At 31.7% G+C, this 20,350-nt stretch overlaps 1 protein-coding gene across 1 annotated transcript in view; it reads left to right on the forward strand.

The window, feature by feature from the left end:
• The window catches only part of LOC115874290 (neural-cadherin-like), a gene marked incomplete at its 5' end in the record, with an annotated part of 116,611 nt that overhangs the window by 62,342 nt on the left and 33,919 nt on the right, over positions 1–20,350 (forward strand). Inside the window, 9 exon segments of the mRNA XM_030889397.1 lie at positions 938–1,119; positions 1,976–2,131; positions 2,515–2,751; positions 9,192–9,278; positions 14,563–14,732; positions 14,976–15,349; positions 15,565–15,877; positions 17,178–17,433; positions 17,435–17,741. Of these exon segments, the coding sequence (XP_030745257.1) occupies positions 938–1,119; positions 1,976–2,131; positions 2,515–2,751; positions 9,192–9,278; positions 14,563–14,732; positions 14,976–15,349; positions 15,565–15,877; positions 17,178–17,433; positions 17,435–17,741 (2,082 nt within the window).

Genomic DNA, 20,350 nt, shown 5'->3' on the forward strand with positions numbered 1-20,350 from the left:
AATCCTGAAGTAATAATAGGCGGTTGAAGCGTAGTGCTAGCCACATTACCTTCCTTGTATACCAAACGGCTCTAATATGGCAAGCTGTACCTTGCTACTCCCAATGCGTCAAACGCTATATACGGGAGCTATTATTATTATATTTTATATTACGTTACGGAATGGTGCACTTTATCTTTAGTATATAATTTATTATTGATTTAATACATATCAAAAGGTTACATAATTTATTGGATTACGAGATACTTTTCTTTGATGTTCACAACAGCGAAATGTACAAGGACTTCATTTTAAGTATCTTACTCAATTTACAATTTTACTACTATTTCCTATTTAAAGATAGTAAAAATATTTTAATGTAATTTTACTGGCGCATGAATGACGTCGTATCTGTCAAAATTGATAATTTAAAACCTGTTCATGTAGAAAGTCGGCATCCTCGCGTAAAGTTACATTAAAATATCTTTGTACTATCCTAAAATAAGAAACAAGAAAATTTTAAACTGGGTGAGACACTTAAAATGATTCTAGAAGTACATTCTTAACTCAATTGTATATCGAAAACCGTAAGTGCAAAGTATACTGAACTATATATTTTTGAAATTAGCTAAAAATTGTCTACCGGACGATGCTTAAATACGTGGGGGTTTCTATTAGAAAAACAAGAAGGTATCTGTCCAAATTGATGTCTTTTCAGGAAAATTTTAGGTACAAAATCGGCATCCTCGTTAAAAATTATATTAAGGATTCTTTCTACTGTCTTTAAATAGAAAACAAGAAGATTGTAAATTGAGTGAGGCACTTAAAATGATGTCTCTATACAAGGACATAAAAAATAAAGTTATATTTAAACAGTAAACATTTTTCTAAGAAATTTTCTGTAAAAATTTCGTGTGGAGTTCCATCAAAAATAACACACATTCGTTTGTTGTTTCAGGCCAGGCACCGGAAACGGAAATCGGTCGCGTGTACGTCTACGATCTGGACGACTGGGACCTGCCCGACAAGAAATTCTACTGGGAGAGCGCGGAACACATCCGCTTCAAGCTGAACGAGGACACGGGCATGATATCGATGCGACAGGGCACCAGGGACGGCGTCTACCATTTGAAATTTAAGGTGAGCGAAAGGAAAATAGCGGAAGAGATGAGAGCGTAGCGAGTTGGCGTTTTTAAAATGGCAAAGATAATAAATCGTGTTTTGAGGTTGGGAGGGGTTGTTTAGAGAAGGACTGTATGTTAAAATTAAATTGTTATTTTCAAATGGAAATTGTTTGGTTTTGGAAAAGATACATTTTTCCGTTTTTGTATTAAACCGTTAGTTATAATGAGGTACTTTTAATGTTGAAGGCTAAAAATAAAGGGTTTATTTTAGTTTAAAGCTTGATTCAGAACCTCTAAATTAGTGGAATAAATTAGTGGTTTCAATTAGCGTAGAAGTTTGTTCCTCTAATTTGAATGTAAGCATTCAGAACGTCAAAATTAGTAGTAGGAATTGTCATTTAGTGGAAAAAGTTACCAAACTTATAACTTTTCCACTAATTATACTTCAAAATTTGCGAGGAATGTCATTTTGGCCTTTGGTTATCATCGTCCATGAATGCGTCCACGTGTTCTAACTGAATGTTTTAATAGGACTGTCACACTACTTGACGATGTTTTTCGAAATTCATTATAAGATTTAAATCAGTAATTAAAAAACAGACATGGCGGATTCACAAACAGGTATTGTTATTTTGCTAAAAGATAAATGTTTCAATAGTTTTTTTTCATAATTTAATGCAAGAGTTTTTGGACTCTTGGAACAAAACAATCTTAAATTTATAAATGAAATTTGATTAAAAATACAATGTTGCATATTTATTGTGTTATTGAAGGCTTATTAAATAAAAAAAAACGTGTGGCATATAATCCTACTTATTTAACATTAAATGATGAAGTCACTAAATTACTATAGATCAACTTTCTTTTTTCAGGTCTATGATAGAAAACATACTCAAACTGATGTACCAGCCAATGTCACTGTGACAGTAAAAGAAATACCTCATGAGGCAGTGGTTAATTCAGGATCTGTCAGAATTGCCGGCATAACAGACGAACAGTTCATCAGAGTATGGGACTACAAATTACACGTAAGAATATCTTAATCTATGTTATGTTAGATTCTATCCCTTTAGGAAAGTATAAGAAAAACTAATTTGGAGTTTTTAAGCGTTAATATTGCTCCCTGTTTTATTTTAAATAACACTTCTTTATTATTTTAAAATAACTTCAAATCTAGATGTATTTAACTAATATATTTCCCAACTTCTGTGTTGATTCATAAATACTACATTATTTTAATTTTCTTTTTGAAAAAAAACCTTTTTAAAGGTAATTACAAACCTTTAAGACAACTTTACTTTATTTTGTATTGTAAGAAAATATTGTGCATTTTTCTCAAAGGTGCATTAACACAATAATGTGATTAAAACAACAATAACATCGTATGATAGACCATTCTTTTTTCTTCTAGGATTTACCAAAAAGTATGGCCGAAAAGTTCAGAGACAAGATCGCCGATTTGTTGAACATCGATAGAGAGAATGTTGATGTCTTCAGCGTACAATTAAGGAGGAAACATCCCCCTGTAACAGACGTCAGATTTTCTGCTCACGGTGGTTCCCCCTACTACAAACCTGTCAGGCTTAATGGAATGGTACTAATGCACAGAGAAGAAATCGAACGAGCTGTTGGTATCAATATTACGATGGTAAGTAGTTGTAAACCTTTTACTTAGTTATAGAATATTTATGATATTTCTAATTATTATTGTTAGTTAACTTTTACTATGGTCTTGATATCAACCTGTCTATAACAGAGTCAAAATAATGTGCTTTTTATAATATGCTAATGAGCCACATTCATTCCATTTGAAAAATTTGAGTTATGATTAAAAATACGATTTCGGCATCTTTTGACCGGCCAGGAAAAGTCACGAAAAATATTAGAAGATCAAATCTATTTTTTCAAGACTTCTTGATTAGAAATTAGTAAATTTATGACAGCGATGACACTCTAGATTGAAATTCAAAATACTATTTTTTATGCAAAAATGTCATTTTATTCAGAATAATGTTTTTTCTCAAATAAAATTAAAAGATATCGAGAGTTTCATTTAAAAATCAAAAGTTGTAATAATTTACAGTGAAATAAGAAGTGACCGACACTAATTGGATATGTCAGTTAATCTTGGTTTATGTCATATACCTACACACGTACCCAATGTTTTTTTATCTGAAAAAATAAAAAAGTTATAGTGGTGACTCATTTTTGAAAACGCCCGGTATCTCTGCAGTGTAAGTAGAACAACTGTAATATTGAAAAATTCTTCTCCAAAATGTATTTAGTGCTATATCAATCGAAGTATAGTCTGTCCAACGACAAGATCCTTGACAGTGACAGATGTGTCTGTCATTTTAATTTCAAAGTAGTTTATTTTATTTTACAAAGAAATAAGTTGGTACAATTGGAACTCATAGCATGAAATTAATATATTTAAAATTTGAGTGACAAGTGATAACTTCAAAAAAAGATTACAAATACAAATTTGTAATATTCCACAGCAATAAATCAAACAACATAAATAAAACAAACTTTTTTATTAATAACACTTACCGAATTTTATACCTTAAAGGTTGATTAATTAACTTTAATCTTAATTTTTTTTAACCAGTATACCTTTTGACATTATTTTTCTGCAGTACTAAAATCCATTATTTACCTATCGTGTGATGTCGTTATTTTATGGCTACTCCAGTTGTTAGTATACCTATGTTTAGTACGATCCTTGTACTATATACTAGATGCACTTATCTATGACGAGATGGTATACAAACTTTATTGATGGTAACTTTATTGGTGTAGAAGACTTTCTGCCTGGACACCGAGTATTAACTATAAACTGTGCTCTGGGTCTACAGTTAATTTTCCCTCGATTTTTCCTCCACTTGGCTTGAAAAGGCACAAAACACACGTAATAACACGAATCAAAATGCGCATCTTCCAAAAGGCAGGGTATTTCACATAAATTGACACAAAATTATAACCTATAATTTGGCAAGACTTTGACAAGCCTCAAAAATCTAAAGGCGAGTTTATACGCATCGGCGTTCATCGTTCCGTCAAACCAATAAAATTGAAATATGATCTGTCATTTTGGAAATAAATCAATAAAACTGGTGAAAAACAACAAGAGACGACGTATGACGGATTTATATTTAAACCCATCCATAGTTAACTTTAAAAATATTAGAAACCTTTTTTAGTAAAATAAATAGATTGGTATGGGACGTCATCTGCATTTTTTCTATCATCGTCTGCAGAAACACACTGTATATTACAAATCTTATAACACAGATATTATTTAGATTAAAGCGATACTATTTAGATTAAAGCGATATACTTTATAAAAGCGAACGACGATTAACAAAACTCACTTGCTGAAGGAAAAGTATTACTCCAACGAAAAAAGTGAAGGGGAATATCCATCACGAATAAATAATTTTCCCCGTGGAAGATAAGTTTTTGAGGAATGCGATCCCATTAGAAAATAAAATATTCTTCGGTTATCCGACGACCTTTTTTCAGACAAGTTCGGGCCCGACACCCTCGTGAGGTGAAAAATATCGACGAAGTTTCTGTTGAGTACTGATAATCCAACTTTTTTCCTCTTTTTTTGAATAAATTTTGGTTTCTGATCTTTGAAACGACATGTTTATATATATGGTGCAGAAATGATGTTAAATATTTCGTATTTTTGCCTCAATAGAGCCTATTAATATTGACATTTTTCATGAAATTTGTCTTTTGCTGCTTTTTATTAATTCCGTATTTCATATTTATGAAAAAAAAACCATTTAGCTCCGTGAAGATCGTAACCTTCAAAAAAAACTTAAAATTTCATAAAAATCTGGGAATATAAAGGGTTACGTCACAAATAAGTGCAAATATTTTAGGGGTGGTATTATATTTCGACCTCAGAAACATACGCCTATGAAGTTTTTTTGCGAAAAAAAAAAAAATTGGAATTTTTTGAAAAAAAAAATATTTGATTTTTTTTAGTTTTTAGTTATAAAACATAATTTCTTGATAATATGGCAACATAGGTATTAGATTAAATTTAGAAGAAAGAAAACCCAGAAAAGATCCAGCTGTTCTCAAAATGTAAGCGAAAAATCAATTTTTTTGAAAATTTCAAAGTAGGTTTATTTGAACATGAAAAACGGTAAAGAGAAAATATGTTTTTTTATCGAGATATACCAGCCCTAAAAATATTTGCACTTATTTGTGACTCACCCTGTATAGTGTCTTCAGAAAAACTTATCCAATAGGATTATTATATATATATTACGGTAAGTAGGAATATTATAGGTATTACGGTAATTATTGTTTTACTTCAGACTGCTGTTTTTTTATAGTTTTTTAATATATTTTAGGTATTTCATACATGTCCTTATATAAAATAAAGTTTCTTTTATGCAACACACTGTATTTTGTTTATAAAATTTAACGAAAATAATAATAGATTTGAATAAATATTATTTGGCGGTATAATTCCGGAAAAAGCCGAACCGTTCCGAAATTGTCAAGAGCTTTGGATCGCAACCGTTGCATGAATAGCGCCAAATAATATTTACATTGTCCGTATCGGCACTTTCCAATTTAAACTTGTTTTATTTATCTATGTTTGATATCTCAACGAATAATTTATTAACAATACCCACACTCTTAAGGTATAAAAGTATTTTTGTAACTATAATTCAATGATCTAACTGAGGTTTTTGTGTGTATAATAGGCCAGAAAAGCTATGATTTTTAGCCGTCCATCTTACTAAAAATTAGCAAATGTAATAAATGACATCGTTACCTTGTTCCGGGGCAAAGAAAAAAAGACGCCATAAATTCCTAACAAAATTTTCGATGTTTGTAAACAGGAATATAGGACGGAAGAAGAAACGCTGTAAATCTGTTTATGTATTTTTTTACTGGACGGGAAACAAAAATGCTATAAAGTAGAGAAAACAAGTTTATGGTTTGGAATGTTGGACGGTTTCAGAATGAGGCTACTAACCCCTATTGCAGCTATAAAAAACATTTTGTGTATTTATTTTACTCTATAAAATTATGCAAATCATTTGAGCAGATTATTTTTAATTAATACCTTTTGAGGTGCTATTTATTTAATTTAATAGATATTTTTATACAAGACGATAAAATGGTATTTTATCGTCCACCGAAAAGATTAATTCACGAGCGATGAAATCGCGAGTGAATTAATTTCGGGAGACCATAATACAATTTTATCGTCGTGTATAAAACAATATTCTTTTCCATAGCAAGTTACGTTTTAAAAAATATTCAGAAATTATTATTTCAAGGAATTTATTACGAATATAAAAAATATTGTGCTGGGTTGGCGTTGATTTCTATGTAATTTAACAGATAAATAAAGCTGTCTCTTTAGTTGTCAGTTTTGAGTCAATATTTTTTAATTCTCTTTAGTGTCGATTGCTGATTTAATTGGAGTCAGAAATGGCTCTCAAAACGAAATAAGTAAATTACCAACAGATATTCAGGTTGAAGCGACAAACGCCATATCCAAACTACTTCCATTTAAATCCCGAATAACTTATGAAAAGGATAATACAAAAATTTTCAAAAATGGAAGAAATTAAAAAACGTGCGAGAAGAAATAAAGTTTTTAACCTATCCTCGCTGTTAAAGTGTCATTTAATCTACCCTTGCGGTTAAAGTACTATTTTTGATAAATATAAGGCAATTTTAACAGTTGCTATGGAAAAAAAATTAAATGGGGATTTTCTTACAGGGCGAGTCTTAAATAAGTGCACATATTCTCCGGGCTGGTAGATGTCGATAAAAGAAATATAATTTCTCTACACTGTTTTTTTCAAATATTGTTTCTTCAGCCATCTTATATTGTCGAACTCTCTCATTCACTTGACGGTCAGATGAAACAGATTGGTGACGTCATTACGGCATTTCGTAAATTACTACACATTTGATTTGGAGTTATAATTTTATTGACGGACATCGATCAATGTCAAAATTATAATTTGTTTGTGCTGTCAAATAATGTATAATTATTTTTGGCTGAACAGATTACGTCAAAAATCGCCGAGTTACTTTATTTTGAAAATTTAAAAAAAAATGGTTAAAATTTTGAAAACTAGTGGATTTTTTTTGTAATTTTGTCCCTGTTTTCAAAACTTCCTTTACGCAAAAAATACTCATACGAGTGTTTCCAGAATCGACTGAAACGAGTAAGCTGTGTATCATATCATGAATATTCTCCTGGTTAATGTTCTTGTGCAAACTGAGATTGAAATGTATATTATACGATTTTATTTTACCCTGTATAACCAATTAATTTTGTATAGAAACACGCAACCGAAAAATTTTAAATGGAAAAAATTTAGTAATTACGTGATCTTTTAATTAATTTTTGGGCTGTTCAACAGAACTGATCAACAAAAATCTGTGAAATTGCTAAAAAAACAACTCAAAAGTTTCATTATTTTTAGCTAAAACTTTATTACCGAAAAACCTTTTCAAAAAACGACTGTACCTATATTAAAAAATCCGATACCGTAACATGGTAACTCGTAACGACGTGACCGAATTTACAACAGCAAAGGCCCAAGCAACCATTCAAATAAAATTTAAATTAAAAACTTTCCAATGTCTGTTTTGGTTTTTGCCAATAACATTGACATGTTTACGGCGCACCCTGAACAATTATTTTAATTTATCAACGTCCCAAAATACAAAAAATATAATGAACAGCGAACTTTAACATTTAATAAATGTGTTACTCTCTCTGTATTTTATTTCCGGTTTAAAAATTGACAATTTGTTATAATATATTACATTTATAAAGTGACCTAAATTCAAATAAAGTAAAAAATATGCATGGAAATTTTCAAAATAAAATATTTTATTCTCAATGTAATAAAAAATAGGAAGACCATGCAGACCATATTTATAACCTATAATAACCTATAATTTGATGTTTGATCATTATTGGGATTTAATAACCTATAATTTGATGATGAACATTACTGTTTCGATCGACGCATTTTGAGTGAGTTAAGATCTTCTTAACTCACGCATTTTCATTACCGCACTCCTTGTTTAGATGACTACCAAAGAGAAAAAAACATTTTGTAAAACATTTATTTTAAAACACTAAATTGGAAAAATATGTTACGAGTTTATGAGTTTTCATTTCCATAGTTATTACTTTTTAATTTTCATGTTTCCTAATCGAACTTTCAATCATTCTGGAAGCAATCCCAGAAATAGCTCACCTCTTCTTCAAAATGTAAGGAGAAATACTTGAATCGCTCATTTTAAACTATTGACATCAATATTATTTACTGCCATATTGACATTGCCATGCATGGTGTTATTTGAACAAAGGTATTAAGGTAATTGATTTTTTAGGATAGATTATATGGTTAGAAATATAATAATTTTAAAATTCCTTGTGTTTTATAGTTAGGCGTAGATAAAATATTGTACAATACACGCGACTTGTATCGTAAATATCTATTAACGCCTAAGCATAAAAAGTAAAACACTTTACGCCTAAACATAAACAAAAAGAAGATGCCAAAACATAAAAGTACGAAAATATATTATTAAGCTGACATAAAGTGATGTCAAATTCAAGGGAACATCATATAGATATATAATTACTTACAAGGTATAACTTTTAAATCTTTTATATTATTTGTAACGTTTGAAATTGTCAAAAAATTATTTATGGCGTTTGAAAAAAATAGTTTTTTTTTTTTTTTTTCAATATATTTTGTTTTGGTAAATGGTTTAGATTAAGATAAATATACTGACCGGCAGGAAGATTGGACACCTTATAATTTTTTATTTTGTCTTATTATTTTTGTTTTAGTGAAATTTTTTCAGAAATTTGTAGCTAAATTATTGACTCTTTAGCCTCATTTTCTAGTAAAATTATAGTCTCCATCTGTCACAAATATTTAAATGGAATATAGGGTATGAGATGGAATGATAATTTTAAACTTAGTTTTTCTTAGTATAATAAATATTTGTCTATTAATAGAAATTTAAATTTATATATTTTTTTGTAATAATAGTTCAATTTTTTTTCAGGTTGGAATTGACGAATGCCTATACGAGAACCAAATGTGTGAAGGATCTTGTACTAACACACTGGACATTAGTGCTCTACCCTATATGGTGAGTAAAACCAAATATTTGATTAAAAATACTAGAAATATGCATCTGTTTATATATTTGATATCAATCAAACTTTTAGTTGCGTAATCGAGAAATTGCCAATTTTAGTCATTGTTGCTTCATAGTATATTCGGCGCGGGGCTAACAAACTGGAATTTAAATTTCCCGCTTCTGGTAATTCAGGTGGTAGCTCTGCTGTAAAAAGTGTCAAGTTGCCACCAATTATTCATTTATTCCTAGATTGTCATTCGTTTTGACACTTTAGTTTTGTATTACAAAGTTTTTAGTTTATACAGGGTGGCGCACCTCATTGCCTCGGTGATTATACGAAAACAGAAGATGTAATAAAAATTTTATGATATATTTTTTTTTTTTAAAATATTTTTTCATTCGCCTCGGTTGACGGGTGTGTCAGAACTAAGATCCATACCAAAGTTATTATTTTTTCTTATAGAAACACCCATTTGTTTCATTTTAGTTCTGGGCATAAAAAAGCATTTGTTATAAGGGTTTAATATGCTTAAATGCTTCTTTTGAGATATTTAAAGATATTTAAATATTCATGCTATAATAAAAAAGGTTGTCAACACCCTGTACACTACTTTCCAAAGTTAATTCTTGTGCTGACTTTGAAGCCAGAGGAATAAAATTTACTAAAAAATTATTTCTTCCTTAAATTTATACAGGTATCAAAAATTGCTGGTCTATTTTAAATATTTATTTTACATTTTCCAATACAGCACTATGTATTTTTTTTTGAAAATTTTAGTTTTTTATTTAAATGCTCTTTCAAACTATATTAGGTTTCCTCTACCTATCTGGCTCAGATTTTTTGAATAAAAAAGCGATTTTTTTAATAAAATGGCTATCAAGATGGCTAGTGTCATGGCAAATTGCTAGTGACAGTTAGTATTATTTATATTTATAAGAGTTTACTTTTATTTCATTTACCTACAATCGTTTAATAAGTAAATATTATTATTTTGTGAAAAGTAAAGTAGTTTTTTGATTTATATTGCGATGACTTGTAAATATATTGGATTTCTATAAAAGAACCAATAAAGGCAAATTCATTTTCTTCACTTCCAACGACAGGTTTTCACTAACAGTTTTTTATACATATACCACACTATCAGCTCTGAGAAATAGGAAAAGTAGTTTTCAAAGGAACGCCTGTCAAAAAATTCCTATTTGGATATCTTTGAGCATAAACCCTTCAGGCTTATGCTCAAACTAACAAGCAATTATCTTCACTAAATAAAATCACTAGTATAACATATCCATTCCGTCCGCCAGCAGAAACTTCTTGTTAAAATAAGAAATACTTACTTATTAACAATGGCAGGTAAATTAAATAAAAATAACCTGTTATAAATTTAAATAAGTCTATAAATTAATGTCGATATTGAAAATAGCTACTAACTGTCACTAGCAAATTGCCATGGTGACACCAGCCATATTGATTACTATTTTATTAGTAACTTTTATTCAAAATCTGAGCCAGATAGGTATAGAAAGCCCAATATTTAAGAGCGTTTAAATCTGCTTCGACTTGTTTAAAAATACATAGTGTTGTATTTGAAATAACGAAGTTGTTTCTAGATCTTTCAGATTTTCGTATAATCAACCGAGGCGGATGAGGTGCGCCACCTTGTATATACAGTGTTGTGATACTTTAAGCTTTATTAGCAAACCTTTCAGTCAAACATTGTTCTTTTTTAGAACCTCTTTTAGTGCCAAGTGTACAAGATACTACTTTAGGCATGCATAAACAAAATTCCCAAGTTTATTATTTTAGGAGCTACAGACTACAGATGCCCGACACTTATACCGAACCCTGTATAAAAACCATAAAAAAATATTCCATGGGGATTAAATTCCCATGGAATATTTATCCCAGACGTTCCCCAAACAAACACAAACGTCTTTTAGCAACTGCCAGGTTTAATTTGTTTACCTTTCCTAGTTTTCCTCAAACAAAACTGCTCCGAAGGAAAACAGACGGTCTTCATTACCGGTTCTTATATTTGTTCAAGATAGGCCGGACCCTTCCAAGGGCGTACAAATAGAAAACACGCCACAACAAAAAGGTCAGGCTAAAACTTTGCCTCTCGATAAATTTGGAAGGATTTGGATACTTGTTGGCTTGACAGTCTCTCCGCACGAATATTTTTTTTTTGTTATAGGACTTAAAGATAAATTGGGCGGTTTTCTTCTGGGGGAAATATATTTCTAATATTTTAAAATGTTTGTCATTGTCAATACAATACCTTTGTGGTTTCTATATTTTCTGATTCAATTGGTAAGTAGGAAATATGTTGTTTCTTTTAGATTGAAATTTCTTACGATTTTGATTTTTATGGCGTCATAACTGGGAGTTATTGTTTACAAAATTCACACACACAAAAACCGTTTAAGATTTTAGATAGATGTTTTTATAATTTATCAAGACTATTTATCTCGCACACGAACAACACGCCGTAACACACATCGGTGATATCTGGGACTATCTCTATTATGTTACAATAATAATATAAAATGAAACTAAATTGAGTAGGAGAGACTTACTATTTGTTGGATTACGGTGTAGGGATGTTAGAATATAAATAGACTCTTATATTTCCTAATATCATTACAGAGTTCTTCTTTGACATAGTTTTGGAGAGAAATAAATGGTTTTACTAAAAATTCAGCTCGCTAAAGCTGTTTGTGTTGAGGATGCAGAGAAAAGAAATAAAATCAGCGAGCGACATGCCATAAAAGATCTTTTATAAAGCAGACCTTCTTTTCATTGTATTTTTAGACGGATAGAATAACGTTATTCGTCAGATACGTATACGATAATATGTTTATGAATCGAGTTACATGAGTCTCGTTCGTTTGCCTTCAACATAAGTAGATTTTCTTTTCATATTTTGACGGACACTCTGAAAAGTTTATTTGCCACTTTGTCAAAAGCAAATTTGTTTTATTCAATGTCACAATAACCTTAACATGCCAAAATACTTGACATATAAATATACACTGCTCAAATATTCGAAAAAATGTGTAAAAAGTCGTATTGTTTTTGGAACCAGCTGTACAACCAAACCATTAATTTGGCCTTTCATTATCATCCGCAGTTTGTTTTATAAGCCAATTACTAAAATTTCTCTATAGATAACTCTGACTACCTGGGCTGTTTCATCAAATAATTTAAAGTAGTTTTCATTATTTTTGAACATTGAATAATCTTAGACTCTAAAGTATGAAGTATAATTGAAACCACTAATTTATTTCACTAATTTCGGGGTTCTGAATGAAGCTTATTACATCACATATGCACAATCTCTCTAGTCTTTTTATCTAGATACTAACTACTGCCAACAACGAACGCAAAAAACTGAAATCCACCTAAATAAATTTCCACATTTGTGCACAAGAATATTCTAAAGCCTTTCGCTAATAACATATATTTAAGAAGTAGGTTGGGTGCTCGAAATTTGAATTTCAAATACCTTACGCTTTAAGTGTAGTAGTTTTACGGATCATTTAATGGTTCGCGACCCGAATCACAATGTCACCGTACCGTAATTAGATGTAACTCGTTTTGACAAAGGACAGAAAAGGATGAAATTACGCAAAACTGGTAAAATGAATAGCGGGAGAGATGCAGGCATATTTAGAATAATTTTGTATGTTTCCGTTGTTTGGCATAAATGTTTTATTGAGAAAAAGATTGCTTGTTTGTTAATTTGTCCGTTGTTATTTTCTCTAATTATGAAGATCGCTGTTATTTCAGATGTAAATATTATATTAAATTCATTACATTAATATATGGAAATATTATAGTCATTTAGAAGCCAACTAAATGACCTTTTTGATCATGTCGTATTCGTTATTTATTCTATGTTAACACGAATAAATTTCAATACCTAAACGCGGATTTTTCATCCTAGGATATTTTCGTCAAACGTATTACAGATATTACACATTTAATATGGCAACACTGTCACTTTCACTTCTACACCATCCTCGATATGCCTTCGTTAGCCGAATTAGAGCCGAAAATGAGTGTTTTGCATTGGCCGAGGAACGATTGGTGTCTCCACTGCACACTTGAGACGTAGGGAAAATCAAATCAGCATTGTCAAGAATTTGCCTATTAGGTTGCGTATCTTCCCAATTCTTTCAATCAATGGTTATATTATGTATTGATTGAATGTTTCTGTATTTAATTAACTATGTGTTTAGACTTAATACTGCTGTATCCATTTATGTGCAAAGATCTACAAAACATTTTAATATATCGTATCTCAATGCTATTTCATCCAAACTTGAATATCCTCTATTTAATAAAACTGGGATTATTCGAAAAATTTCCAGATTTTAAACCGAGTCAGAATGTTTTCGAACTGCCATGAATAAGAAATTTTAATATTCAAAATGAAAATGTATTTGTGCACAAAGATTTTGCGTTCCTGCAAACGCCTCAAGTTTTATATTCGGGTTTCGTTTTTATAGAAAGTTCGACTCGAACCGTACTATTTTCAAATTGTTGAAAAACCGATGAGTAGCAACTGACCTGGTTTCTGCCAAGTTTCAATACTGAACAATGCATATTTAATTTAGTGAATCGAAACTAAATTTCAATATATTCAGGTATGAAAAATAAAATTGGAATTCGAGATAGATTACTTCTCTATAGCTGTTTAACTTTGGCCATTCATGAATAAAATAAAACTACTTTTCTTCTCTACTCAGGAAGAGATTATGGGTGTATGGGTTGGAGTTAATCCCCGTCACATTATAGATTATAGATCTTAAACAAAGTCTTAAATAAATACAAATAATAATATTTTCAGGGCTGGTAGATCTCGATAAAAGAAACAAATTTTCTCTTTACAGTTTCAAGTAAGTCCAAAATAACCGAGTTGTTTACTTTGAAAATTTCCAAAAACATATTTTTTGCTTAAGTGCGAGAACCATTGAGTCCTTCTTTTCTGGGTATACTAAGGGCTGTAAAGGTTGATTGAATACGGGTCGATATTTCCGTTTGTAAGAAGAGTACAATGTTTATAATGTACCTACCAAACAAAGAAAGAACAGTAAACACGTTTGTTGCCAAACGTAGGAACTAAACCGAGAAACTGCACACATTGCTAAGAGACTAATTTAAATTTAAAAAAAAAAAAAAAAAAAAAAAAAGATAATTTTAAAATATTTGAGTATAAATCGTGTCAAATATAAGATTAGAAATAATAAAGCATTCGATTCTCGTTTACAAAATCAATATTTGTTTTAGGTTAATGCAAATAAAACGGCTTTGGTCGGTGTGAGAGTTGATGTACTCGCTGAATGTACTTGCGGAGCCAGAAACTTCTCCAAAGATGAAAACTGCAGAAACACGCCTTGTTATAACGGAGGAAGATGTAGTGAAACAAGATTTTCACTTAGCTGTTCATGTCCAGCAGGGTAAGTAATATATGAGACAATTATTGTATTACCACAGCTTATTCAATTTCCGAAACTATCTAATTCCGGTTTAGATAGTCTGAGGAACACCAGCCTTAAATGTTTTTATCTAGTTCTCTATATATAGCTCATAATCCAACATTTTCAATATAAGAGACCATATGTTGCCCAGCTGATACTGAATAGATTGTAGTATTACTTTTGAAAGAATGTTCTTTAAAATATTGTCAATAATTTCTTTAGGTATAACGGTCCAAGATGTCAACAGACATCCAGAAGTTTCCGAGGCAACGGCTGGGCTTGGTACCCTGCTCTGGAAATGTGCGACAAAAGTCATTTGCATTTCGAATTCATCACTAGAAAACCAGACGGATTACTACTATACAACGGACCTATTGTCCCACCAGAGAAAGACGAGATCATGGTATCGGATTACATAGCTGTGGAACTGGAAAGAGGGTATCCAAGGTTGCTGTTGGATTTCGGTTCGGGAACTTTAGAATTAAGAGTCAAGACCAAGAAAACTCTGGATGATGGAGAATGGCATAGACTGGATATCTTTTGGGATACTGAGAATGTGCGGATGGTTGTGGATTACTGCAAATCAGCTGATATAGGTATGAAATTTCGATTAAACTTTCGTAAATATTTTAGAGATTATTAGTACAATAATAAAATTGTTGATCAGTTGTTTCAGAAAATTTTCATTTTTTCAAATATGTCTCCAAATATTTCACATTTATTATTATCCTTACACGGCAAATATGAATTTATAATAACTTTTATCTATTATATTACCCTGATCTACATAATTTTAACCTATCTCTTATAGCGGAACTAGAAGACGGTAGCCCACCAGAATTCGATGACTCTAGCTGTCAAGCCCAAGGAACCATACCACCTTTCAACGAATACCTAAATGTGAACGCTCCACTACAATTAGGAGGTTTATACGTGGAACAATTCGATCCAACTCACTATCACTGGCAGTACATGCCTGTAGGAAAGAGTTTCGACGGTTGCATAAGAAACTTGTTCCACAACTCCAAGTTGTACGATTTGGCACATCCCGGTTTGTCAAGGCACAGTATGGCCGGATGTCCGCAAACGGAAGAAATTTGTCAAAGATCGGACACTACTTCAAGGTAAGAACTAAGGATTTTGAGAAAAAAATCAACAATACCTGTATCTGAATATTACTTTCGTTTGTATTTATACCTGGTTGGTCCTAACTGTATTCCGGAAACTTCGTCAGAATATTGTGCAGATAAAAATAAGTATAAAAGTTTGTATAAATGTATACCCTAAAATGCTTAGTTTCGCAAATACATGGTGCAGAAGTTTCATTTTTATTTCGATCTTTTTCTAAATTTGTTTTAACTGTTTTGAGCAGTAATAACTTTTCGTCCGTACCTGTATATAACTACTGAGTGAAAAAATGTACATTTCCGTGATTTTTTACGTAAAAAATGTCTCTTGGTAAAAATCGCTACTACCAAGCGTTCTCAAGATATTTAGAATGGAAATAGTCAATACATGTCATTGACAAAAAAAATAAACATGAGTAGATATTTATTTGACTTAAATGATAAATTTGGGAACTTTTTATTTTTTAAAATTAAATCATAATTTTTTCTTCGAAAAAATGACAATAAAACAGTTTCTGTTAAACTTTTAGCACAATAACTTTTCAAATTTATGATTTCGGTCTAATAACTATTTAGTCAGCGTCGTTAATTTATGCCAATGATGACAGGTATTGATAATTTCGATTCCAAATATCCCGAGAACCATTACTCGTAGCGATTTTTACCAAGAGACATTTTTTAAGTAAATAACGTTGTGAATGTATATTGTTTATTCAGTGATTTTATACAGATACGGACGAAAAGTTGTTACTCTTCAAACCAGTTAAAAATATGTAGGTAGCGTCCCCTACAAATAGGAGTCATTTTGACATCAAAATCAAATTTCTCATATCAAAAAACTTCCAGACGCCAATTTTCATTCAAATATTGACGTTACTTCAGAAATTACTTGGAAAAAATCGAAATAAAAATGAAACTTCTACACCCTGTATCTCCAAAACTAAGCATTTTAAAACATAGATTTATACGAACTTTTTTACTTATTTTTATCTGCAGAATATGCTGCCGAAGTTTCTGGAATACAGTTCGGACCACCCTGTATAATTTAAAAGACATGAAATCTTGCACGCTTTATTATAATTCCATTTTTTTTTTTAATATTTCAATTATAATTTTTTTTAGTACTGTATTTTCCACCAAAGCAGCGTATTTTGTGACCAAAGCTGTTTCTGAAACAATTTCTCAAATATAATTTGAGACTTCAATAAATATAGAAAACTTTATTCTGCTTTAAAATTTCAAGCTCCTGACTTAACCGCCATGTTACTTGATGGCTCATTAACTAATTCCATTACAGATGTTGGGACCACGGAACCTGCATCGGCAGCATGAACGAAGCCAAATGCCAATGCCATCCCGGCTGGACAGGCCCATCTTGCGCCATCCCCACAATCCCCACCAGCTTCAAACCTCAATCCTACGTCAAGTACGCTCTCAGCTTCGAACCGGATCGGTTCTCAACTCAGGTTCAACTGCGGTTCCGTACCAGAGAAGAACACGGCGAATTATTCCGCGTTTCCGACCAACACAATCGCGAGTACGGTATCCTGGAGATCAAGGATCAAGGACTCGCGACTGTACTTCCGGTACAACCTCAACTCTTTACGGACGGAGGAGAAAGACATTTGGTTGAGCGCGGTACCGGTGGATGACGGGCAATGGCACGTGGCCAGGGTGTCGCGGTACGGTAGCGCGGCCACCTTGGAACTTGATGGCGGTGAAGGAAGAAGGTACAACGAAACTTTCAATTTTGTTGGGCATCAGTGGTTGCTGGTTGATAAGCAGGAGGGAGTTTACGCAGGAGGCAAGGCGGAGTATACCGGCGTGAGGACGTTTGAGGTGTATGCGGATTATCAAAAGGGTGAGTACAGATTTTAAAGAATATATCCATATTACATCGTAGGTTTGCTAAAAAAACTCCTTAAAACAATTTTCCTTTATTTTAATTTTTGATTTTTTGGAATACCACTTTAATCACGATTAAAGCATAATTTGACTAAGATTTTTTTATACAGTCCCCGGATTGTCTTTACAAGAGGAAACACTTTTTTATTATTGACATTCTGAGAAAAATGCATTCTTCATAAAAAATTGCTTGTTCTAGAATAGTTAATCCGGTTTATACTTTTCCAAATTTCCATACCGATTTAGTGAAAATAAAAAAAACATGAAAATATGGTTGAATTTTTCCTAAAAATCAAAAGGCGATACTATATTAATATTATATAGTTAAACTATCACATTTTCCGGTAAGTATCATTACCCCTTAGTAGCATTGAACTAAATCAATTTTGTGCTTCTTTAACATTATAAAATAGCAAAAAATATGACGTTAATTAAAGTTCTATCAGTAACATTCTATTGCATTCTATCAAAAGATGCAAACGAAATTATATTACCATAGAAACGTGTTTTGATTTTTAGGAAAAAATTCTACTATAAAAGATGTCGATACGATGATACGATATTAATTTTATTAGTTGAATTTAAAGACTTCGATTGGTTAGAGAATTACACAGTTTTTAAATTTATTGCATTTTCATGCCTCCGTTCATCGGATAAACGATTAGTGTCATTTTGTATTTTCAAATTTCCATCACGATTTCGCTATTTTACTTATAGTCTAAGAGCTAGCAACGTTTTCGAGAGATAATTTTAAGAAAGCTGATTCATTAATATATCTTTTGCTATGCTCTCCTGAACAGAGTGCGGACCGTCTGGCTACCGGTAGACGTTACGTTCACTACTACGCATCACAAATTCGCCCTGTATTTCAGGATCCTTTGTTCCTGGCTAGGATAAACCTAGTAGTAGTAGTATATTTAGTTTCATAAAAAAGTAGCAAAGTAATGTGAAAATTGCATCATTACGTTGTACCGTATGATCGAAAAAAAAATGGCGTCCAGTTGGCTGGGAAATGATCTGCGTGAGAACGTTTATTCTCGATCATACGGTACTCTACTCATAACGAGAAATCCATAAAACAATGGATATCAGAGTGATGTATCCATATGAGATAACACATTGATGCAGGTAGTTGCTAGCACTGAGATTGTCAGGAAGTAAAGGAAGCAGAAAAAAGATATATTAAAGAATCACTTTTTTAAATGTTTTCCGACGGGTAGCTTTGTACTATTATATTTTACTTTTATTATGGTTAGATTTTTTTTTTTTTCAGAATTTTCAAAAGTCAAAACGTTATGGTACGATCTTGTCGGGCTTTGACGGGCTGGAGTAAAAATTTACGGATAAAAGTGGCGCGAAAACGATATGACCAATAAGCTCGTCTGGGCCATATGTATAACGGTAAAGGACGCATGAAAATAATCTTATAATACAAGGAGAGAAAAAAAAGAAATATAGTCATGTCTAAATGCAACTGATCGAGAACACTTTAGTTTTTCTCAAACCATAGTCTATAAAACCAGATTTCCATATGGCCCAAACCAACTGTATTCTCGTCTTTGCCCTTTTTGGTCAAATACAAGCTAAATCCATATGAGTCCAGGATAATCGAATTGTTCTCGAAACGGGCAAACCAATTTGTAGACATAGAGCGTTCAACGATAATTCGTTCAAGTTACGGAATGTGACGAGAGAATCTCTCTCTTGTCCTTCCTATACTCGTCAAAAATGCGATCCGAAAGCTTAGACTTCATCGCCCATTATGCGAGAGCTATTTAGAACCGACAGACGTATTTATGAGGACAGGTTATAATCGGTCATCGGGAGATGGAAATTATGAGGTTACCTGGACGGGAGAATAAGACGAATTTGTGGAAATTGTAGTCGGCTAGGACGTGTTAAATTTGATGCCTGTAATTGCTAGAATTGTTCATAATACTAAGGGCTGGCAATGTTTTTGGGTGATAATTTCTGCGTATGTAAGTGAGAGTACAATGCGTATTTAATGTACTGAAAAAAGATGAGAAAGAGAGGACAGTTGCCAAAACGTATGAAATAAACCGAGATCTGTGCACATTGCTAAGGACGTGGAAGGGGATATAACAGATTCGTTCGGGTCGATCCGAGTGCTCAATAGTACTTAAAATACTAGGGAAGGGTGATACATTCCTGGATCGGCTTCAAGATTTATAATTACGTCTCGTGAATATCTTTATGTTGGTATATTTATTAAGAGTCGTTGTAATTTTCCTAATAGCTTGAATTTTATAAGTGCCTAGCTTAGAAACGACTTCGCTTTGGTAAAAAATAAGTGGATCTGAGTTGGTGTTCGACATGGGTCGCTAGAACTTTGAATTGAAATGATATCAGGATCCAATTAGAAATAATTTATTGTATAACTTTCATTAATATTTTCTGCTATATTTCTTCGAAGACAGGACGTGAAATTCTTATACAATAATAAAGTCACGAATTGCTGAAAATTGCTATGAACTAAAAGTAAATGGAAGGGTTTTTGAAAATGTTTAAATGGAAAGAAAAGCATTATCGAATTTTATCTAACAT

This window comes from Sitophilus oryzae, unplaced genomic scaffold (assembly GCF_002938485.1).
Source record: "Sitophilus oryzae breed Bouriz unplaced genomic scaffold, Soryzae_2.0 scaffold_1272_pilon_pilon, whole genome shotgun sequence".
In the NCBI taxonomy this organism is placed as follows: Eukaryota; Metazoa; Arthropoda; class Insecta; order Coleoptera; family Curculionidae; genus Sitophilus; species Sitophilus oryzae.